General features: G+C 37.5%; 2 protein-coding genes across 2 annotated transcripts; both read left to right on the top strand.

Moving 5' to 3' along the window:
- Nucleotides 1–752: 752 nt before the first annotated feature.
- On the top strand, nucleotides 753–2490 carry LOC309501962 (serine/threonine-protein kinase 33-like). Its single transcript, XM_082174262.1, has one exon. It carries the CDS (start codon nucleotides 877–879, stop codon nucleotides 2365–2367), a length of 1491 nt encoding a protein of 496 aa, XP_082030388.1. The 5' UTR covers nucleotides 753–876; the 3' UTR covers nucleotides 2368–2490.
- A 13804-nt stretch (nucleotides 2491–16294) lies between these two features.
- LOC309502033 (uncharacterized protein) lies at nucleotides 16295–18890 on the top strand. Its single transcript, XM_082174358.1, has 4 exons — nucleotides 16295–16369; nucleotides 16758–16972; nucleotides 18267–18336; nucleotides 18435–18890. The coding sequence occupies exons 1-4, from the start codon at nucleotides 16351–16353 to the stop codon at nucleotides 18449–18451; spliced, it is 321 nt and encodes a 106-aa protein (XP_082030484.1). The 5' UTR covers nucleotides 16295–16350; the 3' UTR covers nucleotides 18452–18890.
- Nucleotides 18891–19863: the final 973 nt, after the last annotated feature.

The raw sequence follows: 19863 nt of genomic DNA, 5'->3' as shown, positions 1-19863 counted from the left end.
ATGGAGAGGAGATTTCTCACGGTTATTTATTTACTTTTTGTTACATCATTTGTTACTCCCTCTTTAAACCCCCTAGACTAAAGTGGGAACGTAACAGATCAGCACATGAAATCAAAGCACTGCGAAAGCGATCAAAAAGCACAAGGAGTCGTATGGTCTCCAAACACTCCCGCAGCTCTGATCGGTCCACGCTGCTCCGATGCATCTCGAACAAGGCATCAACAATAATAGACGTTGCGTTACTATGGATGCTCATGGGTTTGCGAAAATAAATCGGCATCCAAACACGGCGAATCCAACGCGTTCGTGCAGCTCGCCGTAACTTACATAGACGGATATTATAATCGAGCTGCTATTAGCTCGACTAGCTGCTATTTAAAAATGGCGGTCACAAGTTTCTATTCGTCTTGTTGGTCCCGGTAACCCCACCCCCAGCCTCTGACGCAAGCGGTTCTTTCTTGGCTCTGTTCTAGACCAGCAATGATTTGGTGCTACTTAAGAACCACTTTTCCTGGTTCGGAGCTGGTGCTTTGCGTGTGGAAAACCAAAGAACCGAATTGAAACTAGGCTCTGGCTCCGAACCAGCACCAGCTCTGCCTTGGTGGAAAAGGGGTAATATTGACGCTAAAGGGGTAGTCAGTTAACATCCATTAGTTCAACGACGCAGATTCAGATCACTTCATAAATGAACTGCAGCGTGCAGGTGTCTCGTTCTCGTGATGTCCCTCGCACCACACCGTAGTTCTCCCTCCCTCTCGAGGGAGGAAAGTTTTGACAACCGCAAGTGTTAAATTCTCTTGCATCAAGGTTTTCGATGACCTGCAAGAGGCATAACAAATGAAAAGGCCATCGCAAACACAACAATCTATATGAAAGATGACACATACAAATGTGTCTGGAGCTGAAAAGAAAATGGCTTCTCAGTGGGCTCGTACAAACAGTGCGGAGAAGGAGGTGCCCCACACTCGCATTGAGGATGAATCCAGCATACAGAAAATCTATTCCTTTGGGAGGAAATTAGGTCAAGGCAACTTTGGCGTTGTTTGCGAAGCCACTCACATTGAGACGCAGAGGAAGTGGGCAATTAAGAGGGTGAACAAAGAGAAGGCAGGCACTTCTGGTGTGAAACATCTGGAAAGAGAAGTCAGCATCATGAAACAAGTGAAACACGAACATATTATACATCTGGAGGAAGTCTTTGAGACACTAAAGAGGATGTACCTTGTGACTGAACTTTGTGAAGGAGGCGATCTAAAGGATTTCCTGCAGAAAAAAAAGCACTTCACTGAGGAAGAGACCAGACACATCATCAAAAGCTTGCTTGAAGCTATTGTATATCTGCACAAAAAAGACATTGTTCATCGTGACCTCAAACTGGAAAACATTCTTGTGAAGAGTTGTCACCAAGGCAACGATAACGACATGGTCAATATCAAGGTCACAGATTTTGGTCTTTCTGTGAAGATGGGCGGTGTGGGCAGTGAAAACATGCTAGAGGCCACTTGTGGGACACCTATGTACATGGCGCCTGAGGTGGTTAATGGTCACCAATACAGCCAGCAGTGTGACTTGTGGAGCATCGGCGTCATCATGTACATGCTGTTGTGTGGAGAGCCTCCATTCATATACAGCCCTAAGGAAAGACTTTCTGAGATGATTATGAAAGAGCTCACTTTCTCTGGCCTTGTGTGGAACACCATTAGTGATGCCGCCAAAAATGTAATACGGTGTTTGTTGAAAGTTGACCCAGCTCACCGCATCACAGCCAATGAGCTGCTAGATAACCCTTGGATTTCGGGGGACACCTCAACCACGGTTACACAGACAAACGTCTTAGTGATGATGCGTCAGGAGATGATGCGTAAGTTACAGAATGCTCCAGTGGACGAAGAGAGTGTGGCAATAAACGAGGCACTGGACAACTTCTCTCTCACTTCTTCTGAGGACAAAGGGTCAGGGCCGAGAACTTCTGAAGAACTCTCAGTAACCCCAGCACATCCTGATGACATCAAAGACAGCAACAGTAGCAGCAAACCCTCCATCCCAAACAAGAAGCCTCTGAAGAAAAAACTATCAGCCTCATCCTCTAATGGTGTTAAGAAGAGTGTGTCTGGTGCAAAGGCCTGCAACACTCCAAATACATCCACTGCACAGTCCCACACAGGTAACAAACCCCCTGCTCAGCCAAGCACAAAAAGCTACAGCAAGGCCTCCTCCATCTCGGGATCCTGTCTCAAAACATCATTGGTAGAAGCTGCTGCATCCAACCCAAGCAAGCGCGAAAGCTTGTCCCCACGTCCCTCCACCTCTTCTATCCACCATTCCACCAATCCAGCTGTTGGTTTCCGGGCTAAAAAACGCAGCTAGACATCACGGTTTCATCCAGTGCCAAAGATGAGGAATTCCTGGGGGTCACTGCGGCGTGGTAGGCCCGCTGGACACACGAATGACTCTTTAAGCCAAAACAATGAATCAAAAGTAAAACTGTACTTCCTCCAAAAAAAAATAAAAAAAATAAATAAATTGACGCTAAAGGGTGCCATGTGCGTTCGATGTAGACGAAATGTCCAAAGCGTCAGTATATGACGACTTGGGATGAGATCGGCCTGGCAGCTGTCAAACTCACGCGCGTTGCTCAGCAACCGGGAGTGGCGCGAAAACATCTGACAGCTGGTTTTAGCGCTTTAAATGATGGGGTAAAAGTTGAACATGGACAGGTTACCACGGTAGTGGTAAAACTAAACTTTTTGTAGTTCTAAACTTTTCCTGGTTTAGATGAACACTATCTAAGGCTGCATCGAAAGGTAACTTTGCGTCTGCTGCCATGTTAGATCCATAGATATAAACAAACTGCTTCGGTGTGTCGCATAAAAATAAAAAAAGACAAAAAAAAAAATATTCAACGAGACAATAGATTTCTTATTATTCTATACCTCCTTTATATGGTGGTTATAAGTTTTGAGGTACAAAGCAGGGTTTTTATGTTCACGTTTGTTATAATATTACATCATTTAATTAAAGGCACAATATGTATTTTTTTTAATTTAAAAATATAAAAAATCACTATATCCATGTTATATATTTTTTAAAGTTGTGTATTTACATTATCCCGACAGTTCCAATTAACTTCTAAATCCAGAGAAATTAATATTTTAATTCGAAGACACGGACCGTGTCTTTATTTCCGTTTTGTCGCCGTCAATGCCGTCATATCCGTGTTGTCTCTGGTTTCCGCTCGTGCTGCCATGGCAACCAGAGCTATGAACCAGAGCCCTCTGATAGTAACCAAACTGACGCGGACAACTGTGTAGTTCGCAATGTCTATTTGCACGCTGTTGTTGTTTCGTTCAAACATTATGGACCATGGCAAGCAGACTTTGGATAAAAAAGGAGAACTAAACCGAGAATCAATATCAGCGCGGTGTTTTCGAGATGTCGAGAGCTCCCATGGACACTATATAAACGAGAGCTCCACGTCCGAGACTTCGACAACTCCTACATGTACTTTATTAAACAGGTGAGCACATTTACATAAAACTAATCAAGGTTATATAGTTCAACAATGATAAAATGTTAGAATATGATCTGTATGTTATTCTAATGTTGATCTAGCTTACTGCTAGTCTCATACAGACAAACTAATGTTAACACATACATTTCAACACATTCAAATGCAGTTTAGAGTGATAGTGTAATGTTAGACCAAGTGGAACAGCGCTGCGTTACCTCTCAAGTTTAATTTGTCAAATAAACTGACCTGTGAGTAGTAATTCTGCGTGTAGTTCGGTAGAATGGAATGGCCATATTCCTTTTATATCCGCGGGACTCGCATCGCGTTTGGAGCTGATAGCTGTCTCTTAGCAATCCCGAACTGCTTCATATCACAGTCATGATAAAAGCATCGATGTATTCAGTAATCCATATACATTATTAGATCGGTCGGCTTGACGTTGACGACAAAATCCATAATTCATAGCAAATGTTGCGTCATCAATCTACGCCTTTGTTATTGTAAATAGGTTAGCGACCCCTAGTGGAGAAAAAATCCCATATTGTGCCTTTAAGGTCCCGACGCTTCAGTTCAAACACACTGATCCCAGTTCAGTGGGCCACTCTCGCCTTGGGCACCAAATAACCTAGAGCCGGCCCTGGGAGGTCCCATCCCTTTTCTCTATTTGAATTTTGATTCACTTAGCATTTTAAATAAATATTCCACATCAATCCAAAAAAAAAATTATTCACATACATACATTTAAAGAAAAGATGCAAAATAGTTTCAGTATTCTTTTTATAAAATACACAAGATTCAGAAAGGTCATTCTTATACCTTTTTAAGAACTGGTTTGTTGGATAAATGTTATGTATAATTTTAAAGTATATTTCATAAACTTTATTACTGATACAATATTTGTTATTATAAGTCCAAATCAATCTCCAATTTAAGTTTTCAAAATGTTCATTCCAAAAGTATTTATTTCGAGGTGTTGCAGGGCAATGAATCAGGCATCTGAAAAATGTATTATTAAGTTGGCTTGAGAGAGCCAACTTACTGATATTGTACTTAAACTTAATATTATTATTCTTCTTCTGAGACTAAAAAAATATAACTTTAATACAGCCTAGAGCTTTAACTCTACATACTCCAAACTCGGCTCAGACCTTCAGACTATTCTGACTCGGTATGCTATATCTTTTCTAACTGATCGGACTTACGGTTTTCCTAAAAATGACGATCAAAACTCGGAAAAACTCCCATTGACTTTTTCAAACTGACCAACCGACAAAAATTCAAATCTAAATCCCTTGAAGACTAAACCAAACTGCCGTTCTATATACTATATGAGCCATTGAGACTCATTTAAACTAATAAACTCATCTATCTATCTACTTCAAACTAAATTAAACTTCAAACTAGGGATGTCAACGATTAATCGACGATCGATTAATTGTCGATAATACATTTAATCGATACAACTTATCGATCATCGATTAAGCAGGTCTTCATGCGCGTGCGCGCTGCTCAACCGCGAAACATGTAAAGCCAGCGCGCCGGAGTTATGTTTGGGACCATTTTACACCTTCATCATGACTATAAGTTTGCGTGTGCATTCGCAGCCTTTTGTTTTGTGCAAATGTAAGTTGTAATACTGTCTGTAGGCCTATCTATATCTGATTGATCTCATATTGGATGCATTTGGTTAAGAATTAACTCTGTAGTAAAGCGTCAGCTTCAGCGCGCGCAGCTCAAACGGCAGTGCACGACTAATAATGACTATTGGGACTGTAATATTACATAACATTATAAAGATTACAATATTGTAATAAAACATTGTGAATTATTTGTGTTTAGTTGCCGTGTCGCGTTGCTCCAGGAAGAGCGCGTCCACAACATGAGTAGTTCTGAATGAATGGCACGTAACTTAGTTCAAGTTCACTTGTGCATGAATTCGCGTCATTTTGTGCAGATATAATTTGTAATATCATGTTTATTTTGAATATATCTGATTAATCTCATATAGGATGCGTTTCTTTTAGATAAATAACGTGCTAGCAAAGTGCTCCAGTTTAACGGTAGCAGATTCATTCAGCGCGTGCGGTTGTTCCAGGAAGAGCGCGTCCACAACAGTCACACATTCTAAGCGCATATGAGGCGGCGTTGGTGACACGTTGTATTAGTAGTTATATTTGATTATTAAATAATTAATTTAATTATCAATCACATCGAAACATTTTACAATCCTACTAGCCCTTTATTTATATTTAAAACCATTCTAATTGATTTGGTGAGGAACATAGCGTTTTGAGCAGCATTTGCAGACCCTGTCATTCTGTTGGCCAAAGCCACTGCAGTAGACGCATATCGCAGTATTAAGGCTAGCGATTAATCGATTAATTGATCGTTAATTTAAACGACGATCGATCATGGGAATTTGTGAAAATTGACATCCCTACTTCAAACTAAATTAAACTTCAAACTAAATTAAACTTCAAACTAATTTAAACTTTAAACTTCAAACTAATTTAAACTTTAAACTAATTTAAACTTCAAACTACTAAATTTACTTCATTTAAACTAATAAACTCATCTATCTACTTCAAACTAAATTAAACTTCAAACTAAATTAAACTTCAAACTAAATTAAACTTCAAACTACTAAATTTACTTCATTTAAACTTATAAACTCTAAACTCATACACTTATAAACTAATTAACTTAAACTCATGAATTCATAGACTTATGAACTCTTAAACTCATAAATGTATAAACTCTGAACTCTTAAACTCAAACTTATAAACTGTAAACTCATTTAAACTTATAATCTCTAAACTCAAAAACTCGTACACTTATAAACTCATCAATTTATACTTATAAACTCTAAACTCATAAACTCTGAGTGTGCGTGTGTGTCTGAGTGAGTGTATGAGCGAGTTAGTGTGTGTGTGTCTGTCTGTCTATCAATCTAACTTATCTATCTATCTATCTATCTATCTATCTATCTATCTATCTATCTATCTATCTGTCTATCTATCATAAACTTCAAACTACTTTAAACTACTTTAAACTTCAAACCACTTTAAACTTCAAACCACTTTAAACTTCTTAATTGAAATATACCAGCTCCAAAGCAACGCCATAGCAACCAAACTTGAGTACCCTAGCAACCGTTTTGCAAGACCTATATCTCTGTATCAGAACATCGTATAGAGATGAGGTTTGGCTCTTTTGACTCATGCTAGCAAACAGCACTTTCAACATGCTACACATGCTAGCAGTGAATAGCTACATGCTAATAGCGATTAGTTAAGTAAGAACTCTATAAAAACTCCATAGTAACCATCTGTGACAACTACCAACCAACCTAGTAACACCATATCAACCGCTCTGAATACCATAGCAACCACCCAGAACACCCTTGCAACCACCTAGCAACCACCCAGAACACCCTAGCAACCACCCAAAAGACCCTAGCAACCACCCAAAATATCCTAGCAACCACCCAGAACACCCTAGCAACCACCTAGCAACCACCCAAAACACCCTAGCAACCGCCTAGCAACCACCCAAAAGACCCTAGCAACCACCCAAAATACCCTAGCAACACCATAGCAACCACACAAAACATCCTGGTAACCACCCATAACACCCTAGCAACCACTTAGCAACCACCCAGAACACCCTAGCAACCACCCAAAACACCCTAGCAACCACCCAAAATACCCTAGCAACACCATAGCAACCACACAAAACATCCTAGTAACCACCCATAACACCCTAGCAACCGCCTAGCAACCACCCAGAACACCCTAGCAACCACCCAAAACACCATAGCAACCACCCAAAATATCCTAGCAACCACCCAGAATACCCTAGCAACCACCCAAAACACCCTAGCAACCACCCAAAATAGCCTAGCAACCACCCAAAATACCCTAGCAACCGCCTAGCAACCACCCAAAAGACCCTAGCAACCACCCTAAATATCCTACCAACCGCATAGCAACCACCCAGAATACCCTAGCAACCACCCAGAACACCCTAGCAACCGCCTAGCAACCACTCAAAAGACCCTAGCAACCACCCAAAATATCCTAGCAACCGCCTAGCAACCACCCAGAATACCCTAGCAACCACCCAGAACACCCTAGCAACCACCCAGAACACCCTAGCAACCACCCAAAAGACCCTAGCAACCACCTAGCAACCACCCAGAACACCCTAGCAACCTCCCAAAATACCCTAGCAACACCATAGCAACCACCCATAACATCCTAGCAACCGCCTAGCAAAAAACTTTCTGGTCCAAACTTTCTCAAGCCAACTTAAAGTTTGTCTCGACGAACTTTCGCATCTAGTTACATTTACTGTCTTTAATATCAACAGATATTGCTTATGATGTTCATTACTGCCTCCCAAAAGTCTCAAAAAACCTACTGGTATTGCATCAAAAACAATATTCTCGTGGAGATATTGGAATCCCAAATGTCTTTAAGAATTCAGTATATGTAAATAAGTAGCCCTCGTTATTTATCAGTTGTGATACCAATAGAATATCATTTTTAACCCAGTTGTCGTAGAAGATTGATTTATTCTTATATTTAATCATTTTATTATTCCAAATTAACTGTTTGTGGGGGGGGGGGGGAGTTATGTTTGTAACTTTGTATATAAGAAGCCAACATAAAAGAGCCTGTCTATGAAAATTGGATAGCTGAATAGGGAGCTTGTTAACCTCAAAGTCACATTTTAAAAGGAACTCAGTACCACCAACTTAAAAAAAAAAAAAAAAAAAGATTAGGAATTATGTACCATAGTTTATCAGTATGCTTAATATAATGTTTAATGAAAATTGTATTAGAAGTACCAAAATCAAGCACATTCAAACCTCCTTGATTATAAGAATTACATAAAATATTTGTATTTAAATAGTGTGACTTGTTTTTGCATATGAAGTTTAATACGGTAGAATCAGTTTTTTTAGTAAAAGATTTTGGTACATCTAACACTTTTGCTTGATAGACAAGCAAAATCTATAGTTTTATCTATAGTTTTAGATAAAAGAACTCTACCTTTGAGTGATAAATCCCTCATGAGCCACATATCAAATTTCTTTTTCATATTTTACCATAAGGGGTTGGAAACTGGATTACACTCTGACTGATTGATTTTTACAAATATTGATACCGAGATACGCAACTTCCTCCCTAACTGGAATACCTTCAAATTCGGTTAAATGAATTTCATTGTCTTTAAGTGGAAAAGGAGTAAAAAAAAATTAACATTTAAAGATAAACCTGAAGCTTTAGAAAATATATTAAGACAATCTATAACTTTTTTAACCTGTGATATGTCTTTTTAAAAAAATAGCTGTGTCATCAGCAAGCTGACAGCATTTCATTTCTTTTTGCATAATTTTGATGCCTTGAAAAGAGTCATTATGTAAATATAGAGCCATAGTTTGCATGACCAAAAGAAATAGGAACGGAGCCGCTGGATCTCCTTGTTTTATACCCCGGGAGATGCTAAATCTACGAGTAGTTCCCCATGGAAGTTTAACTGAACTATTGCAGTCACTATATAAAGTTTGTATTGCCCTTTTAAAGTATTGACCAAAACCAAAAAAATCTAAAACGTCAAATAAAAAATCATGTGTCACAGTATCAAATGCGTTGTATATTGTATATATCTATAAATAGAATGTAACTATTATCAGTTATGTAATCCTTATAATCAATTAAATCTAAGATTAATCGAATATTATTACTAATATGCCGTCCTTGCATAAAACCAGACTGACTATCATCTATAATTGTATCTAAGCACAACTTTATTCTTTACGCGAAAATATGAGCCAACAATTTTGCATCATTATTAATTAAAGTTATAGGCCTCCAATTGTCAAGAAGCAAACAATCTTTATTGGGTTTAGGTAATAAGGTGATTACACCTTGACACAAAGTAGGGGGAAGCCTACAAGTTTCTATAGCCTCCTTAAAAGCTAAAACTAGGAATTCAGAAATGTAGTCTTGAAATGCTTTATAAAATTCACCTGTAAGGCCACCATTCCCTGGGGATTTATTATCTTTTAACTTACTAATGTTCTTTTTTAGTTCTTCTAGGGATATATCTTGATCACAGATGTCCTTCTGAGTTTCATCAATACCTTGAGCCACACTTTTTATGCAAGAGAGGAAATATGAGCTCTGACAACTGTTGTGTTCGGAGTATAGTTTTTTATAAAAATCTTCCACAAAATTTGAAATTTTGGAGGGGTCTTCAGAGATCGGATCATTCATTTTAAGTTTATACTGTTAACACTAACATTTATTTTTTCTAAATTATGAAAATATTTTGTATTCCTTTCACCATGTTCTATCCATTTCCGCCTAGAACGAATAAAAGCTCCCTGTGCCAAATTTTGATAAATATTGTCCAATTCAGCTTGTAATTCAAATAAAATATTGATATCAGCTTGTGATTGCTCATTCTTTTCATAGATAGAAATTATTTCCTTGTATTTACTTGTCTCATTCTTTTTTCCTTAGATAATTATTTTGCCCTTTTGATATTACGGATCTGAAATTTTGTATATTCCCATTGTTTGCCATATATTTTGTCTTTTTTTGCTTTTATCAAATTTTCATTTATGATTTTTATGGCTTTTTCTTTGAAGATTTCATCACTCAAAAGTGTATTATTTAATTTCCAATAATTTGGTTTATTTTGTATTGATTGATCCCTTATACATAATACTAAAGTAATCATATTATGATCAGAAAATACTGAGGGTTCTACTTTGGTTTCTTCCACACTGTCTAGTAACTCATTTGAAATAAGCCAAAAGTCTATCCTGGATCTCTTAGATAAATCTTTGTTACTCCATGTGAACTGGAAACGCTGTGGATTTTTTAGTCTCCATATGTCACAACAGTTTAAATGCATACATAGATTATTAAATTCTCTATAATTGCCTCTTAAGGACCTTTGAGGTTGACAGTCTATGATGGGGTCACTTATGCAGTTCCAGTCACCTCCCAAAATTAATTTAGTGTGGATGAAGGAATTCAATAAGGCATTTATTTGTTCATCAAATTCTGCAAAAAGGTGTGTGTTTCTATGACTATTATTATGACCATATATATTACCCAGAATGAATATATTCTCCATAAATTCAATAACTAAAATAACCCATCTTCCTGAATCATGAGCAACATTTTTAAAGATTTTTCCCTGAAAGGATCCCAATATGGCCACGCCAGCAGAGTTACTGCTTCCATAAGCCATCCAGATATTGTCTCCCCACTGATTTTTCCAGAAATTAAAATCTGAAGCTAAAGCATGTGTTTCTTGTAGAAAATACAAATCTGCCTTGAAAGGTTTGCAAAATAAAAATACAGCTTTCCTTTTAATCTGTTCTCGTATACCCATCACATTAAGTGAATAAAATGACAAAGACAAATTGAAAAGTAGAACAAGTTAACTCAAAAAGAAAAAGAACTGAGTTTTATAGCAAAGAGGAAAATGATTTGACTCTGTCTTCCAGGCCTGTTATTCTCTTCTGATGGTCATCGCTTGTGTTTTTAACCGTTGTTATTTCTGTTTTCATGTCTTGTACTTCGTTGAAGAGAAATTCTGATGATTCCTTTAAAGCTTCGATGGTGTCCGCATTTTTCTTTATCAGGCCTGCAAGATTGTCCGCATTCTCTTTTATTTTTTCAGCCACAAGCCTCACAATGTTATCTTGCAACTCGGAGAGTGTAGGTTCAACTTTCCCTTTCTTTGCGACTGGAGTGCACGAAGCTGACTCAGGAAGAGGGACAACTCCTCCGTCGGAATTAGTGTAGGAATGCACATCACCTGCTTTAACAACTTCCATAACATCCTCAGTCACATCTCTGTTCTCAGTGGAGAATGACAGCGTCTTGTTTGTCTTTTTATAAAGCTTTATTGCAGACACAGGTCCATATAGCACAACATACAGCATAAAAAAGGAGATACAAAAATACATAAAAATTCCATAATAGCCTATAGAATATACAGGCTATTACACCAGTGTCGTCTAAGCCTCGAAGTGTATCTATAACAGCTTTTCAGAGGACTGACTAGGGCTTCAATTATATGGTTCACTGAATTGTCCAGTCGACACATAAAACCAACAAATGACTGGCACTATGCCACCTAGGGACACGGAGCAGCAACCTCATTGCATCATTGTATGCTACCTTTAGCCGCTGCATACTCTTTTTCTTATAGTTAGACCACAATTGAGCAGTATATAGCGGTGTGATGTAGGTTCTAAACAAAGAGCACTTCACAAAGTCAGAACACATATAAAACTTCCTTATGAGCATATTGGCTTGAGCATAAATTTTACAGCGCTGACGGTATAGGTCTTTGTCATCCGTCCAGTCATTAGATATAACATGACCTAAATATTTGACTTCCTCACACACAGCAAGAGGGCTGTCTGACAGATAAAAAGTCGGAAAAGTTGATTTATTGTCCTCATTGCTTCTAACTACCATTATGTGGCTTTTCTTAGTGTTATATTTAATATCATAATCAAGGCCATATTGCGAGCACGAGCAGACTTTCAGCATCTGCTGCAGCCCAACGCTGTATGGACAGAGCAGGACAAGATCGTCTGCATACATTAGATGATTAACAACAGTGTTGCCCACAAGACAGCCAGTTTTTAACCTATTTAACTGGTCTGACAGATCATCCATATAAACATTAAATAAAATAGGAGACATAATTCCTCCTTGTCTCACTCCATTACTGACATGAAATGGAGCAGATATGGGGGTATGGTTTTAGGCGACTGATTTTATGCTGCAAATGTGTATTTTGCAGTAGCGTGCGGCGCATATACTGTTATCATTCATTGGTGCGGTGAGCCTACATTTTCGTGGGGCAGAAACCCTTGTCTGAATCGGTATCACGACTTTTTCCTTTCTCTTTTTTATATAATTTTGGGCTACATTAAAATTACATAATTACAGGACTTTATATTTGCTGTATGCTTAACACATGCCTTAATTTAGGTGGGATATTTTATAATTTTAGATCACATAGTTTGATCATTTCCCCTCACGTCCATAAGCCGACGTTGAGGGTAGCTTACCCCATCCGTCGCTTGACAACGGAGAGGGTCGTCCGATATTTGAATGCAAATCCCTCATCTTTGGATTTTGACGAAATGGGGGTTATCCATCCAGCTGGAAAGTATGGTTTCAGGTGATTAATTATGCTGCAAATGTGTATTTTACAGTAGCGTGCGGCGCATATCACTGTTAGCCCTTGCTGTATTTTCTAGGGTAAATAACTGTAAAATAGCCAGTTTTTTGCTGTATCATCTGGGAACAGTATTTTACTGTAATATGAGGTGCATCTTTAAGAATTTATGCAGCTCAAATAATAAATTACAGTAAATAACCCTATGTACCCATTACAGGTACCAACTGTAACATTAATCAGTAAATTACTGTCCTCCGAAACTACTCGAGTGCATTACGTCACATTATATCGTGAAGTGTAGACAGATTCAGGCAGAAACCAAGGATTTATGCATTAACACACACATGCACGAACTGACTGCCTTATCCTAAACGCGAAGGCGTTGCCCCTTTAAGGCAACCTGGCGGTCAAGTCATAGTTGTTTACGTTTCAGCGTGCATCGTTAATCATTTCAGTTGCTACGTTCTCAAGTTTTAAGCCCTAAAATGGAACCTTCCACAACTAGTAAGTAACGTTAAACTGTTCAAATATAAGTGAGGTTTCTAGAATACTTTATGTGAAGTTAAATCGTTATTATTTGTTCTTGGACTCCCTTGGTTCCAGAAAGCTGTTGGCTGACTTTTTAGCCTCTCCTCACAACTTTCAGTTACATCCCTTGGTGTTGCACAATATTTAATTGATAAATAATCGACCAACCCAACTTGTTTATTTATTTAGTAATGTTTTATTTATTCATTTAATGGGTTAGTCAACATTTGCCACAATGTACAGATGCAAACTCTGCAATGTGCCTTTCCGCCAACTAAGCGTTTTTTATGCACATATAAAAAGACACCAACATAGAGCAAATTTTCAATATGCCTGTGGAATGCAGAAGTGCCCTTGTACATTTAAGAAATTCTCCTCGTTTAGGTCTCATATGCACAGAAATCACAGGCAGTCACAAAAACAAGATAATGTTACACATAGGCATCCACAGGCGAACCTCCACTGTCAGGTCCTAGGGTGTGAATTTGTGGCTAGTAATTTTTCAGAGCTGTGCTTCCACTTGCGAATTCATATTAGAGATGGTAGAAAAGTTTGCTGTCCAGTTGAGGGCTGTTGGAAAAATTTTAGAGTGAGAACATCATTCACCACTCATATATCGCGGAAGCATAAGCAGCCAGGTCCAGTGCAGCAGTCTTGTCTCCACAAACTGGGTGAGACAGCAACACCAACAGATCTGTCTCTTGATGGTCAACTACCTCCTATAGATCTGTGTGAGGTACCATCTACATCATCTTTTCAAAGTCATGTAAATACTGATGAAGAGCCTTTTTTATATAACTTGGCTCTGTTTTACCTAAAGATGCAAGGCAAAATGTTGTTACCTGCCAGTACAATTCAATCAATTATCGAGGAATTTCAAGCAGTTCATGTTGATGGAATGCAGGCCATGCTTGTTAGACTAAAAGAAAAGCTGCTGTCATCATCAAATATACCATCATGTGACATAGACAAACTTATTGATGAACTAGTTACACAAGATCTTTTAACTTTGTACAATGAGGGTCAGTTAAAGTCTGACAAAACCAGAAAACACTTCTTCAAACAAAAGTTCAACTTTGTTGAGCCAAAACAGATATACCTGGGCACTGACACAGCTGGTAAAGAACGCTTTTGTCAGTATGTGCCAGTTAAAGAAACTCTTGCATCTCTGTTTAGGCAAACATCAATGAGGGAACAGTACAGCCAGTCAAAAATGCTTGATTCTGTTGACAAAGTGATGGAGGATATAAAGGATGGCACATGCAGCAAGCAAAATGCCATCTTTCATGAGCATCCATCATCAATATCAATTATGTTGTACCAGGATGCATTTGAAGTCGTAAATCCACTTGGCTCGGGTAAAAAGAAACATAAAATCCTGGCAGTGTACATGACCCTAGGTGAGATTCTGCCACAGTACCGTTCATTAGTTGACCCAATGCAGCTTGTTTTACTGTGTAGAGATGAGGACTTTAAACAGTTTGGTCAGCAGAAGGTCTTTTCCAGCCTTGTTGCTGATCTAAAATATTTAGAGGATTCTGGATTTCAGTCTGTAGATGGCACTATTCTTAAAGCAGGGCTAATTGCCATTTGTGGGGATAATCTTGGGTCTCATTGTATAGGTGGCTTTTCTGAAAATTTCAGTACCAACAAGTATTTCTGTCGGTACTGTCTAATTGACAGAGACACTTTTCGCCAACAACCTTTAAATCTTGGCCTAAAAAGAACAAACAGAAATTATGCGCATAGTGTTGATCAGCTCACAACTACTGATCAATGTATGGTAGATGGCATCAAATTCAATTCAGTTTTCAATTCCCTTAATTCTTTTCATGTGTGTGGTGGACTACCTCCATGCTTAGGACATGATTTATTTGAAGGTATTGTGGCTAATGACTTGGCAGTTTACATAAAACATTTGGTCACTGCAGAAAAGCACTTCACCTACAATGAGCTGAATAGAGCCATTACACAATTCAGGCATTTAGGAAGTGACTCTCACAATGCACCATGTGCTGTTAAAGCAGATGGACGACGACTTGGTGGTTCTGCTACACAGAATTGGTGTCTCTTGAGGCTCTTACCAATTTATGTAGGAAGTAAAATTGAAAACCCAATCGATAGTGATGTTTGGCAATTGTGCCTTAAACTGAAAGAAATGGTTGAGTTGATTTGTGCTCCAAAAATTTGTCATAATGAGATTGGCTACCTCAAGTTTTTAACACAAGAATATGTCTCTGCAAGAAGCTCCTTGTTTCCTTACGAGAGTCTGAAAGCAAAGCATCATTACTTGTTGCACTATGCAGACCTTATACTACATTTTGGACCATTGATTCGCCTGTGGACCCTCAGGTTTGAAAGTAAACATTCATATTTTAAGAACTGTGCAAGAAAACTGCAAAATTTTTTGCATCTTTGTAAAACCTTGGCAGAAAGGCACCAGATGTTGCAGTCCTATCTAGCTTGTGGCCAGTTATTTCCTCCTAAAATTCAATCTGTCAGTGAAACACATGTACACAATGCCCAGTTATATAATACAAAAATACAAACTGCAATAAGGGAAGCTAACTGTGTCACTCAAAGTACTTCAGAGGTATCAGGAGTTGTTTATAAAGGAACCAAATATACCAATGGCCTTGTTGTTGTTGTAGACAACAACAGCTGTGGGTATATCTTTGGAAAAATATCACTGATACTCATTAGTCCAACCGATGTCCACTTTGTTGAATTGTATGAATCGGTGCTTTTGTCTGACCTTGGAGTTCACTCTCTGCAAAAATATGATCCGAAGTATGTGTGTGTTAATGCTGACAGTTGGATTACTATCCCCTTCCAGTGTATAAAGTGACAGGCCTTTCTGTGGTGTCATTACATCACTCAGTGTGTTCTTTTTAACTTCAGACACAGAGCAGATACAACAAGAAATCAAAAGAGTTCTCCCAGAATTAGATGTCAACAAACTTCAAGATGTGGCCAATCATCTTTGTTTTGTGGTGGGTGTTCAGAAGACACAGGATATTGCGCTAGTAGAGGTAACAGATCTTCAGGACTTCTTATTCCCTATACAGTGTCGAAAACTACTAATGGACTTCAAACAAAGAGGTAAGACAAAATATGCTGCTAAACCATGTTTTTGCTCATTATTTTCACCATTATGATCCATTACATTTTATGCTGTTTTTTTGTAGAACACTCATAAGAGAGAAATAATTTACATACAGCTGTTCCATGTATAGTTAAAAGTTATTATAAAAGTCCTACAGAATTTTTTTAAAATGTAAAAAAAAAAATGGTTTCACAGACTATCAGGCATGTTTGAGCTGTTTTAACTGAAATCAACTTGCACTGAAATACATTATCTTAAAATATGTCAGTGCCATTTTTTTGTCTTATTTTTTTTCTAAGGCATGTTTATAAAATCTGGCTAAGCCCTGTCTGTGAAACCACGCCGTATACAACTTTTCACTTTGTTTCTCTGTATTTTTCAAAGCGTCTAGAGGCCAAGTGGATGAAACGCCAATTGAGATCACATTCACTCCAGTACCACCACACGACTCACTATCTGAACAGCCTTCCACTTCTTACACTCCTTCAAGTTCTGATTGGCTCAGTATATTCCAGATTCCTTGGGAACGCATGCCTGCAGCCCTTCTACAAGCAGCATCCAATAAGGAGAAGGCTCCACTTGGACCGAGGAGAGAGTTTGTAAGAAATGTTGTGGCAGCCATGAGAGAACTGTGCCCAAACCCAAACTTAGCTGACTGTGGGGAAGTAGCTAAACAAATTTTTTCTAAACATTCTTTAACATTCGGAGACTTTTCAGAGGAAGGGGAACAACTGGGAAAAGGCTATAGTTCACTTCAAAGACAGCTGAAAAACAGAGTAGAACATGTTAATAGAGACAATGTAGCACACAGAATACGTCAACCCAAAAAAAACACAGCAGAACAAGAACTGAACAGCTGCACAGTCAAAAAAGTTAGATGTAAAGTTGATAGTTATGGATGCATTAATTGGCAACCTACCTCCATGCCTGATGGAGAGACCACAGAATCTCTTGAAATGAAGAGAAATGTTCTATTAGAAAAGTTTCAGTATGGAGGCCCACATTCTACTGAATTGTCTGATGTGGACAACCTAATGCAAGAGACTTACATTTATCAGCGACAATTGATTAATTCATGTCCCCCTCCAGCCATTAGTGACATAGAAGTTGAGTGGCCATATTTATTCACTAAAAGAGGCTTATGCAATCATTTTGAAACTCTAACAGGGATTGACATAAGCAGTCGCCTCAGTGAATGCCTGATTGGCAAAAGCAATAGGATTGTCAACTACTTTCAAAAACAGACATTAAAATGGAATGCAGAGGTCCAGGCTCTCCTAAAAGAAATTGAAGCCACACCAGCAACTAATAACAAGACTGCCATATCAGCCATCCTACTGACAATGAAATACTTCAAAGAAAAAGAAAACTCTCTCTTCATTTTAGTAGATGTAAGTAATTATGACATTACATCACTAATAAAGTAACCCATTAAAACAATAAATGGAGTCCTGGTTTCACAGATATGGCTTAAAATTAATACTAGGACATTTAAGAATTTTTGATAAACATGCTTAGAAAACACTGGTGTGTATCTTGAGACAAAACAATTGCACTGACATATCTTAAAATATGTCAGTGCAAGTTGCTTTCCGTTAAGACAAAACTTTTTTAATGTAGCCTATCCAAAATAACTCAATTTCTTAATAAGATTAAACAAATAAATAAAACAGACCAGGTAAATAGATTACACTTACATTCGTATGTGGCACAAATAGGTTTCTAACAACATGGAGAGTAAAAAAAAAAATTGTTTTTTACATTATGTGTATGACTATCCCTTTAATGACTCATTTTTATTTAAATAATTAAATAAAACTATTAAAATAACCTTTTAAATGGAAACATTGCTAAGTTTTTGCTAAGTAATCTTTTATTTATCTTGTTTTCAAGGAAACTTCCACTAAGATGTCAATAGAGACTGAGCAAACCCTACCAACCACACCAAGGCTCATCATGCTTGGTAAGCATAAAATATATAGTAAACAACCTATATGTTTCTTTGCAGTTTTTATGGTGACTTTTCATATTTCAGGTGATAAACTTCTAACTTCATCTAAGTGGATGGTCAGCATTGAGGGGAAAGTCACACATTGCATTGAAGAGGAGCTGGATTTTGCTGCAGCACTCTCTGCACTTTTTGGTTGCTTTTATGTTTTTAATATTGAGTACCAGGAGTCAGCCAGTGCCACACTTGAGCTAATTCAACGGTAAGTGTTAAAATCATTATGTCCAATCATGGTCTTATTAAAGGAATGGCTAGTCCAAATACACATGGGAACAACTACTGTTTTTAAACTTTTTTTCCAATATGTATTTGTTGTTGTACTTGGTTCTTATAATACAGTTTTATTTTTATTTTTTTTACTAACTGATAAAATTCTAAAATGTATGTTGTCTGATTTGATGATTAGATTCTTTGTGAGAATAAATCCTGAGGGGACAAAGTGTGCTGCAAATTTTGGAACTAGCCGCAAAACTGGGTCTACAGTTAAAAGAAAGGTTCAAAATGTGAATCCACATTTTTGCAGAGCCTTACCGAATTTGAATGGAAAACATCTAATTAAGTAAGCATGGGCAGTATTTATTAAGACTTTCATTATAAAGATATAAACTGGTAATTTTTTTTTAAATTATTACAGGTTTGGAACAACATGTGGGTCAATGGTGACTGATTATTATATTTTTGATGGTGTATATTTTTATTGTTTTGCTTTGTTTTGTTTTTTTTGGTTATACTTTTATATTGTGGTGATATGATGTAATTATTTTGCCAGTTATGTAGGAAATATGCCAGATAAATTGATAGAATTCCCTAAAATGCACTGGCTTTGTTCATTTGTGTGTGTGTGTGTGTGTGTGTGTGTGTGTGTGTGTGTGTGTGTGTGTGCGTGTGTGCGTGTGTGTGTGTGTGTGAATGATAAAGGAAGAAAACATTATTTCTATTTGGTTATATTTTATTGTAAATATAGATTTTTTTATTTGAATTTGTATTTAAAATATGCTTGATGAATTAAGTTACTAAAATACACTGGCATTGTTGTTTATTTATTTAACTTTTTTTGTTATATTCTTAAGGAAATAAGAATGCTTGTATTTTGTTAATAATATTTACGGAGGTTGTAAGATGTTATTTAGCCAATTGGCCATGCACTGGCTGTGTTTTTTGTTGTCAGAGTGATTACAAATACAACTTAAGAAAATAAAAAGTAAGCCAAGAGTGGTTACTAAAAGAAGAGAAAAGTAAATTAATATCCGAGTTCAGAATTGCTAAGTTAAAACTTTTTTTTCCATAAATGATCCAAAAGTGTTTTCTTTTTGTTAATTTTCTCATGTTGTGAATACGAAAAATGTATGCTGTATTTCGAATGTTATGTTGCCTTTAAGAGAATAGGCTTGTTTGAGATGAGCAAAATCTGCGCAGAATCGATCACCGGTGATCAGCGCGAGATGCATGCCGGTTAGAAATGTGTCCGAGACCGCTTGCTCT

The sequence above is a fragment of the Leuciscus leuciscus genome (genome assembly GCF_965113295.1).
Source record: "Leuciscus leuciscus genome assembly, chromosome: 6".
Taxonomy (NCBI): Eukaryota; Metazoa; Chordata; class Actinopteri; order Cypriniformes; family Leuciscidae; genus Leuciscus; species Leuciscus leuciscus.
Note: the sequence above shows the minus strand (reverse complement) of the source record. Positions and strands in the feature narration are given on the sequence as shown.

Excerpts from the sequence above, each read along its gene's own strand:
- LOC309501962 (XM_082174262.1), top strand. The coding sequence starts at position 877 with ATGACACATACAAATGTGTCTGGAGCTGAAAAGAAAATGGCTTCTCAG.
- LOC309502033 (XM_082174358.1), top strand. Across the intron at positions 16,973-18,266 it reads TTGGACCGAGGAGAGAGTTT|GAAACTTCCACTAAGATGTC; the intron begins GTAAGAAATGTT and ends CTTGTTTTCAAG.